The sequence below is a fragment of the Amia ocellicauda genome, chromosome 5, assembly GCF_036373705.1.
Source record: "Amia ocellicauda isolate fAmiCal2 chromosome 5, fAmiCal2.hap1, whole genome shotgun sequence".
Lineage (NCBI taxonomy): Eukaryota > Metazoa > Chordata > Actinopteri > Amiiformes > Amiidae > Amia > Amia ocellicauda.
The window spans coordinates 45,507,081-45,527,739 of record NC_089854.1 but is presented as its reverse complement, the minus strand read 5'-3'; the positions used below and the strand labels follow the sequence as shown (position 1 = coordinate 45,527,739).

General features: G+C 37.3%; 1 protein-coding gene across 1 annotated transcript; it reads left to right on the top strand.

Annotated features, from left to right (window-relative positions):
- Positions 1-393: 393 nt before the first annotated feature.
- Positions 394-6,506, top strand: LOC136750607 (guanylyl cyclase inhibitory protein). Its single transcript, XM_066705734.1, has 5 exons — positions 394-480; positions 3,069-3,201; positions 4,065-4,214; positions 4,621-4,726; positions 5,711-6,506. The coding sequence occupies exons 1-5, from the start codon at positions 416-418 to the stop codon at positions 5,833-5,835; spliced, it is 579 nt and encodes a 192-aa protein (XP_066561831.1). The 5' UTR covers positions 394-415; the 3' UTR covers positions 5,836-6,506.
- Positions 6,507-20,659: the final 14,153 nt, after the last annotated feature.

Genomic DNA, 20,659 nt, shown 5'->3' with positions numbered 1-20,659 from the left:
ACAACATGAAGCACTGGTAGAGTGAATCTTTTCCGGCTTTTCTCAGGATTCAATAAAAAGCATGTTACTAGAGGAAAGATAGTTAATATTGGATGGATAATAATGCCAATAACAATAAAAACTGTAATCTTGGGTAATTTAGGATCCATAGATAATGATATAACGATCTATAATACAGGTATTCATGCAAGATGACATAAGCTCTCATTTGTTTTACCCTCTAATTAAACAGCCTTCTTCCATTAACAACGTGTGGTTGCATACTTACTCTCAGAAGATTAATCTCATTAAACCCCAATTGTTCAAATGCACCTGGTTATTATCAAATGCGATTAAGTGTGGGGCTAATCTAGAAGCTGATATATAAAGTGAGATTCAATAGGTCTCTCCTGCAGAGAGTTCAGGTGTGTGAAAGATGGGTCAGGCAGCATCTTTACCTTGTAGGAACGGAGGCACCTATGTCATGGAGCTTTGGTATAGGTAATCTTTAACTTTTATTTATTTGCTGTATGTGTATTAATTGGTATAAGGTCAAGTAAATGTAGACATTGTGTATATGCTTTCTTAAATATTTAATTTGAAAGGATATGATTTCCTTTAGGGTAGATTCTCTAATTCCTTTGGACTCTAACCTTGACCCCCTTAGTGGTGTTAAGAGGAAAAAGTCTTGCATTGTAACTTACATGGAATGGTTTTCTTATTCTGATTCTTAATTATTTAATATTAGTACCCAGCTAACCCAGCTAAAGTGATGTTGTGCAACAGAAATGTATAGACTTCAGGGGATGTTGTCAAAATGCCCTTTAATTGATATGTATAACTACATTAAAGATAAGCAATATTGACAAAAACAATCAAAATACACAGAATAAAGAGTGAATAAAGTAAAATGAAAACATAATTAATAAAATGTACTGTATACAGTATATGCATGCAAAATGATACAGTAGTGCTTGATATGTATGTTTCCAGATAATCGAATTGTGCAACAAATGAAGAACATTAACAACTCAGGTCAGGGTATTACATGTGTACAATGTTTTTCTCGCAGTCTGAGCCAAAATACAACCAAAATGCAACCTCACATGTTGTTGCCAGATCTAAATGTGTGTGCAGGACAGATGTATTTATTAGTAAACTATTACAGAGAGCACTTAAGTTATGGAAACTGCTTTAGAGTGAAGACAAGTTGCATTTTTAAAACTTCATGTCTGCAGATATTCAACACATCCTATCTTAAAGTTCTGATTGCTGTCTTCCATACACCTTCAGTTTCTCACCAAGTATTTTACAAGTGATAAGTAATTACTGTTACATCTTTGTAAAAAGAAACCGTTTAAATTACTGATTCAGAAACTGATTCAGTTACGGTTACACCTTTTGTAGGAAGAAATGGATTCAATCAGAATTTTTAATAGTTTTCAAAACACAATAATAAATCAATCAACACGTGTGTGTGTGTGTATATATATATATATATATAAATATACATAGAGGTTACTATCATTGTGTGTGTATATAATCAAGCATTTCCCTATTTCAAAGCTTAAAGCATACTCTTGCCTTTGCAGTTACCGATAAGATCAAGCTTTAAACATGATTAACTATCTGACCTTCCCCTTTTCTCCTGTAAACTGGTGGGGTTCCTAAAGTTATGATTTAAGTGTTGTTATGTGTAAAGTGCATAAGTAAGATACCACTTGATTCTGTCTGGTAAGCAAGTTTTAAAACTTTAAAATGTAAAACTTACCAAATATTGGAGGATGTCAAAAGCCAGCATGTATGCCCCCTTAAGGGTTTCATGATGTCAGAAAAACTACAAAAATACTGGATTGGTCGTCTCGAATCATTATTGGCAAGTCAACCCGAGTATTAGTTTCTCCATATTCTTATTCCTTGTATATTTATATTTATATATGAAGGAATTATGATGTCAGTACATCAAAAGACACTTAAAGACATCAACAGTTATGTCTACCTGAGCCAACAGATCAGAAAAGATGGAGATATTGTGGATGTAATCAAAAGAAGAGTACAAAAATGGATGGAGTGCTTTTAGAAGAAACCACACACACTGGATGGAAATCTGTCCATTTTCCTCAAAAGAAAAGTATTTGAAGAAAGCATACTACCATTGCTCACATATGACCCAAAACCAGGTAATTAAATGCGAAAACAATTGCAGAAATCCCAAACAACACAAAGAAGCATGGAAAGATGAAGGGTTCGAATAACTAAAGAAGCTATAAAATGAATCTCAAGAGATTAAAAAACTACCAAGTAGATAACAGAACAGATTAAATCGGAAGCTTTGCTGGCATAACCTGGAAAAGAGATGCTGTAAATTGAAACAAGTGGAAACATCTTCCACCAGTGGTGGATCAACAGGCTGATGATGATATGTATATACATTATTTATATAAATCTCTTTACGCATTTTCAAAATGATAGCACATCATGTGCTTTGGATATTTTCTGCATTGTGGAAAATCAAGAGTGTTGCCACTGTGCTAAAAATTACATTCCCCACTCACACAGAGGATTGACTCAGAGCTGCCATGTCAAAAGTACTGAAAAATAATGGGCGAGATTAAGTGCTTCCTTTGGGAACTGTTTTTCCTATAATTTGTGCCTGGGTTGTATTTGGCAAATGTATGGGTCTTATCAGGGAAAAGCTGTTCCAAGAGGCATCGCCCATGTAATGAATCGACTTTTTGTTTTCTTAGTCATTACACATGCTCGGATACAAACAGATAGGTATCTAACACTGGCTTCATGTTCATCATATAAAACTGTGCCTGGGGTGAGGGAGCACAGGTAGACGTTTTGAATACTGCAGCTTAAGGCAACAATTAATAATGTTCTAGCAGACCTAAAACTGATATTGGTATAAGCACTGACCTAAACACCTGAACACTGCAAGGAAACTATTCCCAAAGGCATACTTGGCGATGCACTCAAGTTTGAACAAAACCAGTGATTTATAATTTGGAATTTTGGAAAAACTCTTGGCAATTATGTTTTAGATTCCCTTTCTGAATATTTTTTTTTCATGTGTTTTTTGCTAGAAAATTTATCAACGAGTGCCCTAGTGGATTAATCACGCTACATGAATTCCGGAGACACTTCTGCAATGGAACAGTGGGTGACGAGTCGTCAGAATATGCCGAGCAGATATTCCGGACTCTGGACAATAACGGGGTATTGTCTTTGATCAAAAGCCAAAACGCTTATTGGGAATTATTCTGAAATTTCTGGAGTAGATAACTCCAATTCCAATTGCTCATTCCCTTCCAGTAACGTATAAATAGGCCTATCTAATTCCTAACCCACCCCCAAAGCATTTAATGTTGCTTCACTATGAGGCGCAGTTAGGGACATAATTCACCCCATGGTACATACACTATACTGACATGCATACACTATATACTGAGATGTATACATTACATACTGAAATGCATACACTACATACTGCGATGCATCTCAGTATACAGTGTATGCTCATCTCGGTATGTATCTTATGCGCATCTTCGTATATAGTGTATGCATTTCAGTATGTAGTGTATGCACCATGGGGTGAATTATTTCCCTAACGGCACCTCATACTTCACACCCCACCTCCTCCTCAGTTGCTCCTTTGTTCATTCACTGTAATTATGAAAAATGTGTACACCCAAACCTCAAAATAATGAGATACTCACAAAGTTGACATTGTAAACTTCTGAAAGCTGAGTCTGTCACATGGCAGTTTGGTTCAGTAGCCTTAAAATCCATTTCGACCATGTTTAGGTTATGCTGGAAGTCCATTCGAACAGGACAGAATGGCAAATAGATAAACCTTGTGGTCTGGATGCTTGAACTAGGGCACAGTGAGTGAATGGTCATGTTGCCCTCTGAAAATACACCATATTCTGTCAGTTTGTTCCTTTGAAAACATTTGTAATTTTCTGTCCTTTCTCTTTCCTCTCTACACAGTCTTCCAGTAAATGGGCATTTTTCTCTTGAAGTTTAGTCATTTGTAACCTTTGTTTTATTGATTTCTTCTGAAAATATTTCTCTCGCAGGACGGGATTGTGGATTTTCGAGAGTATGTCACTGCTATAAGTATGCTGATAGAGGGCTCCCCTGAAGAAAAACTGAAATGGTCTTTCAAACTGTATGACAAAGACAAGGATGGAGCCATCACACGATCAGAAATGCTCGAAATCATGAAAGTGCGTATTTATACTGGCATTTAATTGGGCCCCAAAAAACTTTCCTAATCAATCGTCCAAACGTCTCAGGCACAGAGAAAAACTATAATAAAATGAAAATGTTTCAGTTTTTGAAAACTTTAAAAAACCTCTTTCCTAAGGTGCGCTGAAAATCTTTAAAAAAGCTTAAAATTCTTTCGGACTGTACAAAACATGGTATGACTTTAAAATGAAACCGATTTATCCCAGATCAAGACATGTCAGTATATCACATTTGATTTCTTTATACCACACACATACTAAATATAACTGTTACTAAAAACAAACTAAATACAAGCAGGCAGTATTGACTCCTCTCCACTCAGGGGGGCTACAGACTCATGTTTACAAAATCACAGCTTTTGGTAGTAAGACTTTTTCATTGCAGGCTGTATATAAGATGAGTTTGGCTGCCTCTCTAACTAAAGTGAATCCATTGACAGCTGAAGAGTGCACCAGCAGGATATTCCTAAGACTGGATCGAGACAAAAATGGTAAGCCTGTGTAACAGGAGATCAATCAATGATAATGAATAGTTTTGAAGCGGATTCTTCGATATTTCTTGTTTTGTGGTTAAGGACCTGTGCGCGCCTTGTTGTAACCAGTGTGTGCAGAGCCGTAGAACTCATACTAGTGGATACTAATGATACTCCTTACTTCCAGCAGGAATCATTTGCAGCACTTTTCTACTTATCTGTACAGCTAAATCTAAATTTGCAATATATTGGCGTGTGTGTTTTACATTCCAAATAAAGAGAGAATTACATTTCACAGGTACTGTTAATACTGTCTAGGGTTGTATGTAATGTATATTTGTATTATAATAACCACCGACAGATAGTCCCCCAAGGGTCTTCCACTAGAAGGAAGACAGATGGTAGCAGCACCACTTAAGAACTTTCTGATCTTCTTGCTGCCGGATCATATAATTATACTTCTTGGAGGGGAGGCAACCATTAAACCTCCCCTCCAAGAAGTATAATTTTACTTTCGCCTATAGTTTTACTGTCACCTATAACAATATGCCATCCTATAGGCAGTTTTGTTTTTCTCTCCTCCGTGCCTAATGGCTTGTTTTGATTTAAATTATTCATGGTTTATTTATGTGTTTATTTGTTTGTTTATATTCAATCTGTAAAGTGCTCTGTGGCTAAATTGCGAAGGGCGCTATACTAAATAAAAACTAACTGATTGATCTCCACAGACAGATTAACCCTTCTGTGAACATGGCTGAGCTTTTACCTGGAATGCTTCAGCCCGTTTTACAAAAGCTGTCCATCTGACAATAATCCGGCTCAGATTTCAGCCTCTACATGAACATGTAAGAGATCAGAATTTAGACTGTGGAAAACTACAAATAGAATTGATGAGAAAAGCCAAAATAAAAAAAAAACCTTTGTAAATACAACAATTGGTACATTGAAAGAACAAAGTTACACAATTATGTACAAGGTGCTTTCCAATGCTTTTCTTTTCAGCTGTCATCAGCCTTGAAGAGTTCATTGAGGGTGCATTGGATGACAAGTGGATACGAGAAATGCTGGAATGCGACCCCAACACAGTCAAGGTGGAAAGACCTCTGCGAAACCAGTCTCCTGCCTAGCGAGCTCTTGGCCTCTCGGTTGAATTGGTTGGAGGCCTACTTACCTTTCAAACAGCAGGGAGACATACAGCTCCTTGGCAACAGGCTTTTTTAAGTCAATACAATGTGGTTAGCACATTTTCAAAGGGTGCTGCAAATTAAGAGCTGATCAAATGTTATTAGTCTTCGGTGGAGGGGGAGAGGGAGAAAGGCACCTTGTTTAGTGTAGACATGTTGCCACTTACATTTCCTTTTATGTCCTAGCATGTCGAGCTGTTCCTACTTTGCCTGGTTCCGAGTTACCTTGACATTCATTTAAGCATTTAAAGCCAGCACACTATTTATATAAGCGGTTCAACTATGTAACTTATTACAATCGGTCTCTTGTCTCCTCCTGCTGAGGTTTGTATTTTAACGCAGTTGCACACCAGTAAATTGAAACATCCAATCTCAGCACCCACTGACTGTTCTTTGTGTTATTGCAGAAAGCACTTGATCTTTGGAGGGTTGGTATTGCTATTTTTTTGTTTTTGGTTGTTTGTTTTGTCTTTTCTTTTCTTTTTTTTGCTGTTCTTGTTGTTTTGTTTGAGTGCAACTACATATAAATCAGTGGAGTACCAGTCAAAGGTTTACACCAGTTAGTTTCGTGAGGTTGAATCAGTGTTGAATAAACTATATACTTGACAAATAACTTTAGTTTAAATGAAATATGTGAATACTTTGTGTATATATGTAACTTGCCTTTTTGTAACATATTGCTGCTGCCTTTATGAATGAGGTTCTTATTAGTAGGAAGACAAAGAAATCTAGATACAAAGAAATCCTAGGGTTTGATTTATGATTCTAAAAATATCAACAGTAATCAATCAGCCTCTTAAATCAATACATCAATACCATATTTGCTCAATAAGCAAAATAGCTGCAGATGCCCTTGTATGTAAGGCCTGATAGGCAGGAATCCCTTGTCACTGATAAGGATGATAGGAAGGGTCTGTTCTGGCCTACTCTTTGTTTAGATTTCCTAGAACAATGTATGGTTCACCATTCCTTCTGAGAAAGGGGTTTCACCCATGTAAAAGAAGACAAAAGGCTTATGTCCTGCATCTTTTGATGTATGATTGTCCTAATTATAACAATAGGTATAGGGCAGAAATGAGAGCAGAGCTGATTCACTAATTTCATGCAATGAATGTCTTGATAGGGTTCTATTATCAAGAAGGTCTTAAGAGCCAGAGATAACATTAACATTTACGATTATTCAAAACACACATCTGACGTAACTGCTGCTCTGGGGGGGTCATTTGTTGAGGAGACCTGACACTAGCTTGTCAATGTACGGTGTAATGTCTTGTGCTGAGGCGATCTTCAGTAGGGAGTGTAGATGCCATTCAGTCGTGATCTTTGGGGGGATTTGTTGAGCTTCATCAGTGAAAACAGCTGTTCGCACAGGTATGTGCATCCCAACATTGAGAGGACTTGTGCAGCATGCAGGTGGGTCTGTGGTAACATGACCGGTAATAAGGGGTAAAACTCTGCAGCGCCAACGGAATTGAAATTCGCTTTGAATTGATCGAATTGCAATGCAATGACACACTTAATCTGAATGTCCTCTAAGCATTGCTCATATCAACAATAACGTGTTGGAGAAAAGCTGGAAACTGAAATCGCTGTTTGCAGCAAATTCAGCGCTTGGAATAGTGACGTTTGTGGAAGAGTTAGAGATGGGAAATGTCGTCAAGTGTCGGTTTGTCTATGGTCAGACCCACTCATTTCTCCCACGGTAACTTAATTCGGTTCACGCATCTCTCAACTTGCCGAAATGTGTCACTTGCTGTGTTGGTACCGTGTATTGCTGCAGCATCGAAAAGCTCTTCGGTAACATTTAGATCTTAATTTACCCCCCGGATAAAAATAGATAACTGGGCTCTGTCCGTTATGTCAGTGCTCTCGTCAACAGAAAGCGAGTATGTAATGAAATGACTTGCTTTTTTGGCTAGCTGGTCTTTGAGATTAGCAGCTAAATCTACTCTCTCGGCAACGGTATTTCGTGAGAGATTGACATTTGCAAAAAAAAAATTATTTTTGACTGCACCCACTACATCGCTGAGTTTAAGCATACAGTTCTTTAAAAAACCACACTCAGAGAAAGACCTTGACGTTTTGGCAATTTGATACGATGTAACTTGCTTTAAGGGCGGCATGGTCTAGGTAGCTCTGTGGCATTAGTTATCCTGGTCGTGGGGTTTTCTTTTGCTTTCTTGCTTTTGCTTTTTTTCTGAACTGAGGTTTGTTTAGAAAGTTCTTGATTCTTTTTGTCCGTTTTTCTCTACAAGTGACAACAAATCATACATTTTTTTTGGAAACCACATTTTTCTATCTACAACTAGGGCTGGGCGATATGATATTTTTAGAAGTTTGGGCGATACATGATATATATCTCGATATTTCTTGTTTTTATTCAATCAAACTACAACATTCAAACTACAATTATTTATTATTATTTAATCATTAAATATGCAAAACTAACAAATACCACATGCAGGCTGTCATGGTAAATATATTCATAATGCAACACATTACAGCGCAAGTGTGTGATTACTGTTACGTGTGTTATGTTGTTATGGGATATACACTCACCTAAAGGATTATTAGGAACACCATACTAATACTGTGTTTGACCCCCTTTCGCCTTCAGAACTGCCTTAATTCTACGTGGCATTGATTCAACAAGGTGCTGAAAGCATTCTTTAGAAATGTTGGCCCATATTGATAGGATAGCATCTTGCAGTTGATGGAGATTTGTGGGATGCACATCCAGGGCACGAAGCTCCCGTTCCACCACATCCCAAAGATGCTCTATTGGGTTGAGATCTGGTGACTGTGGGGGCCAGTTTAGTACAGTGAACTCATTGTCATGTTCAAGAAACCAATTTGAAATGATTCGACCTTTGTGACATGGTGCATTATCCTGCTGGAAGTAGCCATCAGAGGATGGGTACATGGTGGTCATAAAGGGATGGACATGGTCAGAAACAATGCTCAGGTAGGCCGTGGCATTTAAACGATGCCCAATTGGCACTAAGGGGCCTAAAGTGTGCCAAGAAAACATCCCCCACACCATTACACCACCACCACCAGCCTGCACAGTGGTAACAAGGCGTGATGGATCCATGTTCTCATTCTGTTTACGCCAAATTCTGACTCTACCATCTGAATGTCTCAACAGAAATCGAGACTCATCAGACCAGGCAACATTTTTCCAGTCTTCAACTGTCCAATTTTGGTGAGCTTGTGCAAATTGTAGCCTCTTTTTCCTATTTGTAGTGGAGATGAGTGGTACCCGGTGGGGTCTTCTGCTGTTGTAGCCCATCCGCCTCAAGGTTGTACGTGTTGTGGCTTCACAAATGCTTTGCTGCATACCTCGGTTGTAACGAGTGGTTATTTCAGTCAAAGTTGCTCTTCTATCAGCTTGAATCAGTCGGCCCATTCTCCTCTGACCTCTAGCATCAACAAGGCATTTTTGCCCACAGGACTGCCGCATACTGGATGTTTTTCCCTTTTCACACCATTCTTTGTAAACCCTAGAAATGGTTGTGCGTGAAAATCCCAGTAACTGAGCAGATTGTGAAATACTCAGACCGGCCCGTCTGGCACCAACAACCATGCCACGCTCAAAGTTGCTTAAATCACCTTTCTTTCCCATTCAGACATTCAGTTTGGAGTTCAGGAGATTGTCTTGACCAGGACCACACCCCTAAATGCATTGAAGCAACTGCCATGTGATTGGTTGGTTAGATAATTGCATTAATGAGAAATTGAACAGGTGTTCCTAATAATCCTTTAGGTGAGTGTATATACATATACACAGTATGATTTTCTGTCACATAACAATAACACAAGTAATAGTAATCACGCACACATGCGAGGTGGCTCAGCGGGTTAAGCTTCACAGCTTAGAGTCCCTATTTACTGTGGCCCCTGGTCTCTCGATGAGAATCCCGACTGAGTCCCAGGCGGGGATCTGGCTTCTCTACCATGTCAGCTGATTTTGGGGTGATCGACATTTTCTGACGGCTCCGCAAAAGCTGGGCTTCAAATTGGTTTTCAAAAAGTGGGTTCTCTAAAATATGAACGATGATTTTTAAAAACTGGCGCCTTTTTTTTTTTACTGGGGAAGTAGATGGCTGGTGTGAGAGATGCGCTACTGTCAGGAAAGAGAAATAATCTGTCAACAGGGGTGAGGACTGCATGAGATGTTATAATATTTTTTAGTACAACGACGATATTGTTAAAATATTATTTTACTAAAACACCTTCCTGTTGTCAGAGCTGAGATTCGAGCCCATGCTCTTCTAGGTACCGCTGCAGTCAGACGGAAGAGCCACCAGACCCACAACACCAGCGGGAGAGTGGCAGACCTGAAGCTTGGAGCTGAGTTGTTCAAGGGGCCAGCTGGAATAAAGGCATTATAAAGTCTCCTAAAATTATTATTATTATTAATTGATATGAAGAAAATAGTATTAATTAAATTAAAATGAACACCACATTTGCAGAGTTAGTACTATGCCCATATTCATAAAGCATCTGAGTGACAAATCAATTCCTGACACTCTCACATCTGAGAGTGACATCAATTTGGTCTTACCTATACTCTAAGGAGTAAAAGAAATTCATAAAGATTATTTAGAATTAAGTACTCCTAACTCGACCAATATTTAGGATACCTCATTGTTTGCTACTGAACTTGTCAGAAATGCGGCACTATCAGCAGAGATAGGTGGTCACGTTGTTGCGGTGTCTGGCATCAGGAAATGCAACAATGGAGCAGTGATGATTTAGGACCATTTTCCATCAAATCATAATGGCATTAACAGCATCCAAGATTGTTCTACAGTTTTTTAATTTCCCCACCACTGCGCCGCAAATATCCCCAAAACGAGACGCATTCTTAATCATAGACTAGCTTATATTCATCAAGGGTTTTACATGACACCACTTTTATATCTATTTTTCTAAAATGAATAAAAGTATAAACATGCCACAAAATGAATGAAAAACAATCCACTCATACACATCATATTCATAATAAACTCTATGTGCGGTGACAAATGCATGTTAACTTTTGTGATAAATTGTGAAAACCTTTCATGTATAAACTCCAGTGTTTCCACCTGTGGACAATTTCCTATGTACAACAGACAGATAAATAGTGTTAAATTAGTTAAGTGAAATGTTTTATGTATATTTATGTAGTATGATTATGTATGAAATACATTTAGCATTTTAATTCCACGTTGCACCTTAACGTCCTGTTAATGAAGGATAAGGGGGATTATTATCTTATTTTGTGTCAAATTATAAAGAAATGAAGAGTTATCTTAGCATATTCATATAGTTGACTGACTCGTGAGGTAATCCTTATTGGGCGACTGCCATATTCAACCACACCATGGCTATGGTAGAGAGCTCCAGCACTATCCCAGGAATCCCAAATACACACATTTGGGAACTCTCAACCAAAAATATGCAAACATAACCTTGTGCTACTGTTGTGTTGCCACGGAAACAACCTCTGTTTCCAACACAGTTAGCAGAAGATCTCCCAGTCTTACCCAGTCCATTCCTGGCTCCACTTGATCAATATTGACCTGCTAGATAGAATTATGGGACACCATCTGGGCTTTCATACAATTTTCTTGGACAAGTGGGAGCATCTATGTAGTGGGAGAGAGTATGTTACATGACACAAATACACTTCCTGTTTCTTTCCTTACATTGCAAATGTATATGTGATTAATACATATACCACAAAAACATGGACTTCTTAATCCAACCAAAAGACAGCAGACCTTCCTTTATACCCTGTTTGGAAGCAGGTGAGGATGGCAGAATCAGCCACATGATGCTGTGCAAACATTAATGGATTGGTCAGCCCGACCAATCTCTGACTAGCCCTTAATCAATTGGGCAGGGATTAATTTATTAAGTCAGAGATTTATTTCTCATAGATAAACCAGTGATTTAGCTTGAGTGCTCAATCCAGTCTACGGAGCTCCAAAGGCGGATTATACGTGGCTTGTACAGACAGTGTCCTGCTTAGTTCACACAAAGCAAAGCTAAAATAAGAAGAATAACCTTAATTCACATTGAACATGGGATAAGGGACTTTACATCAGCATTAAGATGTAAAACTGCATTTCAGGAAGGATTTGGTACATGTTCCTATGATCCTTACAGAAAGAGCTAGGTCTGATCCAGTCATGGCTTCAGAATCCTTCTCCAACCTGTGGTTTGCACTTTATTCAATTGTTTCCTCAACAGGCAATCATTTTAAGGGAAAAGTGAGAGTATGTTGCTAATTATGAATGTTATTTATTCAAACCACATATTGAGCTTCACACAGTAAATTATACAATCAGTAAACATGTACAAGGATTATCCAGGCAGCAAGGAATTATTTAAATAATTTAAAATAAATAAATAAATACATACACACATTTAATTATCTGCTTCAGTGTTCTTTTCCAGTGCTCTCTGAAAGCCATTCGAATGAGCTCAATTTGTGCATCACATATTATATTTCTTACCTCCAGAATATATTGTGATGTATTGTGAAAAGGGCACCCTGTCCAAGGTGGGGATTCCAACGAAGCATGGTCTGGGGGGGGTGTGGAACTTCCGAAGTGCGGGCTTTGTGGGGTGGGGGGAGGAAATTGGTGTCGTTACGATGGTGGTTACAAACTCACTGATGATAAAGTAATTATGTAAAATCATGAGCTTATCAAATTAGGCAAGTCGAATAACCAGCGGTGAATCCAGCATTGTAGCTTGACTGTGATCAACTTTCTCTGCATATGAAAGAAGGCATCAGCATATTGTTGTTTAGGGCACCTGCTGCATGCGGATTCTTCCTTAATTTAAAACTAATAATGCTGTCATTGTCAAATAATTTAATTCTTTCTGATAGGGTTTGAGTGAACCGATAATCGCTTCAAATATCAAATAACAATCATGATCTTTTACCAGTGTGTGAGATCATAAATAAGCCAATTACAATACAAGGAAATGATCAAGAAGTGTATTAATCACACTAGGCTTATTTGACCACCTCTTAAAGTCGAATAATATGTAATAGTTTTAAAAGGTGCATCTTAATATTATCAAAGAAACCTTGTGACCTTTATGATTGTATCCCAAGAGAAGAAAACGTTTATGCGAACTGTCTGGGTATATCAACATGAACAGCTCACCCCACCCCCACCCCCACCCCCATTGTTTCAGATATTTAGAAGGTCAGAGACTAAAGTGGTCTTAAAGAATCCTCCATAAATTCCAACCCTTGAACAACCATTCAATTGCAGTAGTTTGTAAATTGCCATCCTGTACAACATCGTGACTCATTCTCATTATTCAGACTTACAGCAGCAATTCCTTTGATCTAACACTTAAAAGGCGATGTTAAACTTCCATTTGAAGAAAATGAGACATACTCCAAGAATTCCATTCATATTTTAAATCATTGTTATATATCTTAAAATAATTATTTTCTTTTTCATGTAACACTTTTCACAGGTGTAACTAGTTACAGATCTGGAAAATATAAATAAAAAGAAAAGGTGATAAATGTGTTAAACCACAGGTATTGAAAATAAAATAAAAGTAAAAAAAACATTGACAAAAACTGTAGCAAAATAAGAATAAAAATAAGGGCATCTTAGATTCAGAGAGTCTGTTCCGTGCTGCTAAAAATACACATAAATATTGACACTCTGTATATATGGATGCAGCTTTGATTTTGTATTTGTTTTAGACCTTTAGGCTAGCCAACACAGCCAGAGTTGCTAGGGTCTGTATTGCACATTGCATGAATTATCTGTTGAATGTTCCCTGAGGGTATGTTGTAGACAGGTTTCCATAGAGACTACCATATTGGGCCCATATTGGGCTTCAGATCAATTGTTTATAGAAGATTGTTATCATTTTTTTTTCTCTGCAGGAATGAGCAGTTTATTTATTGAACTTTAATATTCCAAGCTGTCGGTCTCATTAAAACAGAATTACTGTCTGCAGAAACATCACCTGTTATAAACTATAGGACCTGTCCACACTATATATTTGAATCGCATTAATTGCCTTTAGGGCACCTTACAATGTGCTAAATTTGTCTTGCATCTACACTACAGGGAGTTTAATATCATAGTCATTAACCAGTATTGCTTCAGGTACTTTATGTGAAGAAGGAACACTAATATATGTTTTATATTTTTTCAACCTCCAATGTCTCAGGCTTTACTCCTTAGGCATGATATGCTACTGTTTTTTTATTATTATTTTAGTTGCACTTTATTTGCCTTCTTAAAATACTCTGACACAAGACAGTATTATGCAAATAAAAGCAATTAGTGAACATCAACAAAACTGTATGTGTGTGTGTGTGTGTGTGTGTGTGAGAAAGAGAGTTTTATTATTTTATTCTGGTACATTTGAAGATCAGTAGAAGTGAACAGAAAAGCCTATTTCTGGCTCTGAATCATTTTCTATTATAGATTTTCAAGCAAGAACACAAAATAAATTAAAAAGTTCAGGAAACCATGCTGCATCGAGAACAGTCATACACTGATGACAGATGCTAGAGTGAAGGGAGGCATTGTGTCTCATTTACAATCATCTGAGGAAGGGGGAAGGGGCAAATGTATCTCAGTCCTTAAAATAAAAAGAGAATAATGGCCACAATGGGAACCATGGGCAACTGTGCTAACAAATCTGCCAGTCAAAATACTCTGCTGGAAAACTCAACATCAAGCTAACCAGTCAGACCAGTCTTATGCAGCCTGGACAAGATTAGTTTTTTTGCAGTGTAAAATGTAAACCAGTGCTCTCTTTCTCAAAGTAGTTTATCTAAGGCTAGACCTAATCAAAATTGGGAACAATCTACTTTTTATGGAAAGAACAAAGCCCATTTTAACAGAAAAATAAGCTATCATTTGATTTAATTTGTGTAATTAAATCAAATGATTTATATATTTTAACCTTTTTAAATCTGCTTCTGAAAACTTTTAAAATCTCCAATACATTCTGTGTGGTAAACATTTTGTAGTAATGCTCTCATTATATCCATTTTGATATTGTATGTGTATTGCTTAACAAATCCGGACCATTCTTGAATCCCATCAAATTCAAAACAACAACAAATATAGCATGAACTTGAGAAGTTTACAGTTTTTTAAGCTTTGGTAATTGTTAGTCACAGAGCTTCTGAGAAAACCAAGTATTAATGTTATTAATCAAAAGAGTGCAGAAAAACGTTCAGCTATGGCATCATACAAATTGCTTTTTACAATGCAAAGTGCAAGTCTGCAATGGTTTCTACGAATTCATGGAAAGGAATGGTACCAGATATTCTGAGAAAGCAGGCAAATGCAAAATGTAATTAAGCACAATAAATGAAGAGGTATGGAAATCCATTATACTACATACTTTTAAAATTTAGTTCAGTGTCATTGACATGAATTACTGCTAACTGATATATAATATGTTCAACATTTGTTTTTGACAGACTCCTTACTGGATTCACCCATACTGTCTCTTCTGAATACTTTTCCTTTCATAAATGATAACAGTGTTATTAACATGTGAAGAATCATATGTCATTGCTGAAAATTGTTTTTAAATACAAGGTCAGGCAATTCTGCAGAAAGTTTCCATTAGAAAAATAAAACAGGCAGTATTGATAATTGACAGTTTCTTCTTCTTCCTCATACTCCTGTGATTTTACTGCATAATATTTCTGTGAAACAGCAACCCCCCAAGATAACATTTTCATTCTGATTGTTATGATTGTTATGATTAGGACTGACATGTTGAGAAGTAAGCAGCAAATTTGTCATAATAATTGTCTTTTTAGGACAACAAAACTGATTCCTTGGAAAATATTGGACATCATTTTCATAGACCTCTGCAAGCACCCAAGCAATCCTGTGCACATAAAATACATGGATACTTATTTTGATGAACCTACACATACTTAAAAACTGGGTATGTATCCTGCCAGTGCCATTGTTTTGGAAACAGGATTTTTGAAGAGACCTATTTGTCAAACTGACCCTTGGTCTTAATTATTGGTTAACAGACATTAGCTATAATGCATTATTATTGTTGTTCTAAAGGATATAGCATAGTATTTTCTTAACAAATTGTTTAATTTATTTAATGTATGGGCTGAGAGGAAGTTGATTGACACTACTACTTCCTTCTTCTTATACATGATTTATCATTACAGACCCAAAGCAGTCAGATAAAAAAAAATATAAAACAAAAAACAAGCACGATCATATATCACCATGTTATGCATTCACCCCACAATTCCCCAGTGCGCCACCAGAGGTTATCCTCCCTCACATTCTAAACCTGACTCTCACATTCCTCAGCAACATGTGCACTTGCTTCTTCCATCCTCTCCTCCCATTGGTCCAGCACTCCCAGCTTCTACTACCTGCTTCCCTCTTCCCAGCTTATATATACCCCTTTGTTCCTCACACAGTTTGTGAAGTATTGCATTCTCTGAGAGTTGCATGACCAAGCACTTTTTATGTACCACTGACTCATGCATCTTTGACCTTTGCCTTCCTTTGGCCTTATTCAACCTTCTACTTCCCCGTCAGCGTCCAGCTTCTTCTTCATTGAAAAGAAGGATGCAGGACTGAGACCCTGCATTGATTATTTCGGCCTCAACAACATCGACATAAAGTACCGCTACCCTCTGCCTCTTGTCCCCGCTGCCCTGGAACAAGTCAGAGGGGCTCAGTTCTTCACGAAACGTGATTTGAGAAGTGCCTACAACCTCATCCGTATCTGTGAAAGCGATGAGTGGAAGACAGCCTTCATCACAAGTAGTGCCCACTATGAGTATCTTGTAATGCCCTTTGGTCTTGTGAATGCCCTCTCTGTGTTTCAGGCCTTTGTGAATGAAGTACTGTGAAGCTTTCTTCACCACTGTGTCATCATCTACATTGACAACATTCTTATTTACTCAACGAGTATTTAGCCCATGTTCATCAGGTCCTCCAGTGTCTTCTGCAGAATGGGCTGTATGTCAAGGCCGAAAAGTGAGAGTTTCACCAGCAACAAGTGGGCTCCCTGGGATATATTATTGATGCCAAGGGAGTGCAGATGGATCAAGGTGCAAGCAGTGGTAGATTGGCCTCAACCCCGGATGATCACGGAAATCCAGAGGTTTCTCGACTTTTCTACCACCGTTTCAGCAACTTCAGTGCCTTCAGTACCAGACTATTTGCTGGTTTCTACCCATTGCCTGTCTCTGACTTTACCTTTTGCCCCACCCTGTGTTTCCACACTTGGGTCCAAACCTCCTGTCCACTGCCCGGTAGTGACACACCAACACAAAGCTCCAGACTGTAAAATTACCTAGAATTGCAAGCTTTTAAAGTAACAAACTACACTAAGGTTTCCTAATGTAGCAGATTTCAGTGTATAAACTAGATCATAATTTGAAGAGAATGACTCTCTCTTACATACACAGTGACACCAAGTGAGTTATCATAGTTTTTCCAGACTTTCGTTTTTTTTTTTTTTATTCTACAGAATATTTATGTAGGAATACAGAGTATGAGGGTCAACAATTAATTATTTACAAGTATCTGCTGTTCCTCTTAGTTACAAATAGTGGCTATTTGCCCCAGACTAGAACATTGATGTTTAATTTCTGCTGTACAAATCACTGTATCAGATTATTTAATATATATAAACATAGATAACATGTATAAATGTGTGTATTATTAAGGATTGAATAGGAATAAATAAATAATTTATCCAGTACTATCTTCACATACCAGTACATAAAAGGTTACCAAGGCTTTGTGGGGAGAGATTCTTCTTGCTATGTGCTATGTATCTTCACCAGTCAAAGAATTTTGATAAATTATGCTTCGTTCTGCAAAGAATTAAGCAAGATAGCCGACAGCTTTCTAGTACAGTACAGCCAAAATTGAACTGGGATTTGCCCCTACTCAGTGGGATAAAAGTGATTTAACGGACCCAACAGGGCATTCATCTTGCTTCCTCAACGGTTTACGAAGGATATGCAGTAGATTAATATGCCTCAGGCCATGGTTGGGACCAACACAACGTGGAGGGTGCAGACTCTTAGCTTTCTTAAAAAAACAGAACTGAGAAAAGTGCTTTTGATAGTTTAACGCATAAAAACACATATATGACACAAACGTTTAACAGGTTTCACAAAAAAATATAATCCCAATTCACCAGGCCTCTGCATGTGACATGTTTGTTTCACTGGGTTGCTAAGGGTTAATATGCTTACCATTCTTATTTGATTGTCAGTCAGTGGGATACTTGCAATGCACCATTACAGTGTGAAGTACAATGTAATGCATTAGTTAATATATCAAGACTTCTACTAATAATAATAACATCATCATAATAACATGTGAAATAACATCTCACCACAAATCAGAAATTGGATGAAAATCTCTTGTCATCCTCTTTCAAACTATTAACTATATTGTTATCTTGCTCTTCTCTTTAAATATACAACTATTTTCAATCCCAAAACCTTGTCTGACTTTTTTTTGAGAACATGGACTGACTACCAGAAAAACACCATAGCAATTAAAAAAGTTCAAGACAAAATGATACAGACAATGCCACACTAAAGAAATGTTATTTGTGTAATGTAACTCAAGTTAATTAAAGCCTAAAACATATATTTCCCCTTTTCCATATTTATGAATGAGAGGGCTAATTATTTTTGATGTAAAATTTGTCCTTTTTTGTCTTAAATGAAAGGCTGTAGGCTTTCAGAAGTCCTCAGTCAATGGGTTCTCTCATCCTTTCTTTGAATGAATTGCAATTTCCATGTTGCTGATGAAAGTTGGCATGTTGTTATTGAAAAATGAATATCATTAAAGCTCATTATCAAAAAAACATTTATCCTTTGCGTTTGCCTGTCAGCATCTGGGCTAACAAGCCTTTCTGTCACTAGCTCTTTGCGGTAGTTCCTTAATGGCAGTTGAAAGGGACAGGGGTAGACTTGTCTGCTGCGTTGTAGCTCACACTTTGCCGTATTAGTCCAGAAAAAAAGACAACCACAAGCAGATCACTGCAGTGTAAAATATTTCCACATCCTGTACTGTATACAGAACTAAAAATGATATACCACGATCAATTTCAGTTTGTATATAAAATACTATTAATGGAAAGCTGAATTGAGGCTAATGGAGACATTTTATGCCAGAAAGCACATATTTGTTTTACTTTATTATAGTAGTAATGCCATCTTCAACTTGGTTCCAGTTAAAGATTCTTTGCATTTGTTTTGTCTTGCTAACCAGGCTTAACCCAGAATAAAGATATAGAGCAAACATTTTGCACGTACACCACAGAATGAATGAATGAATTAATGAAAGAGTACTTTAACATCTGCTCTAAAGCCACAGGAATTCAATCTATTGGGGTCACAAAACTGATAGAAAATCTCCATAGCTATCCTACAATTCAATTATCTCACGTTCTCTTTTTTTCTTTTCTTTTTAACATCAATTTACCATAGATCTTGCAATTATCCATTTGGAACTGTACGTGGCACATAGTTCCTGAAAAAAAAAACATTATCAATGATTTTGTGTCAAGGGAAATAAAAGCCACAGGATAATCTGTTAAAAAAACAGTTGATAATCTCATTTTATTTGCAACTGGATCATTACTGCAACAAAATAAAAATGACTTGCAACTCTCTTTGTTTCAGGTAAATATTCAGTAAGGTTAAGTATGTTTAATTTACAATATGCTGGGTAAAACAGGCCTGTTGTAATTGAAAAGTAATGCTGATCTCTCTAATATGAATTATATTTTATCAATCTGTTTTTTCAGAAGAAGAGACAAAGCTGAAAATTAAAATGTGGCTGTAGAGGAAAGAAGTCTTGAAGGAAAAAACATGGAGGTGCTATATTATGGAATTACTATACACGTACCAAAATCATACTTAAAAGGGGTTAATGGCCACATTCGGTATATTGTTTAATTCCAAGCATCTTCTTTGGATCATCTCTGTTTTCCGTCTCCATCTTATTAACAATATTAACAGTGAATTTTAAGGAATTTAAGTCCCTATGTCCCAATGAAGTGTCTTGAAAATGTTTTCCAATGTAGCCAAAAAGTATTTTGGGGGTGTTTGTGGGGAAACTTTTCTCAATGCAGATATTCTTGTTGTCCCAGTGTAGACAATGTTGCCTTATTTTTCATGCTTTTTTCTTGGTTAAGTTGTAAAAACAGATGTCTTACCAGAGTCTAATGATTTCTTGAAATCAGTTAATCCCATTTCTTTGTTCACTTTGTTCACTCAGTTTCCTCATTTATTGTAGACCCGTTTTGATTGATGTCCCAAATGAGAACATCTCAGAACACCAAGTGTACTCTGTTCACAGCAGATATAGTTGTAGAGGCGATGCTTAAGAATCAGTTTGATATTACTCCGCACCTCCTTCACTTGAAATGTACACTCACCTAAAGGATTATTAGGAACACCATACTAATACTGTGTTTGACCCCCTTTCGCCTTCAGAACTGCCTTAATTCTACGTGGCATTGATTCAACAAGGTGCTGAAAGCATTCTTTAGAAATGTTGGCCCATATTGATAGGATAGCATCTTGCAGTTGATGGAGATTTGTGGGATGCACATCCAGGGCACGAAGCTCCCGTTCCACCACATCCCAAAGATGCTCTATTGGGTTGAGATCTGGTGACTGTGGGGGCCAGTTTAGTACAGTGAACTCATTGTCATGTTCAAGAAACCAATTTGAAATGATTCG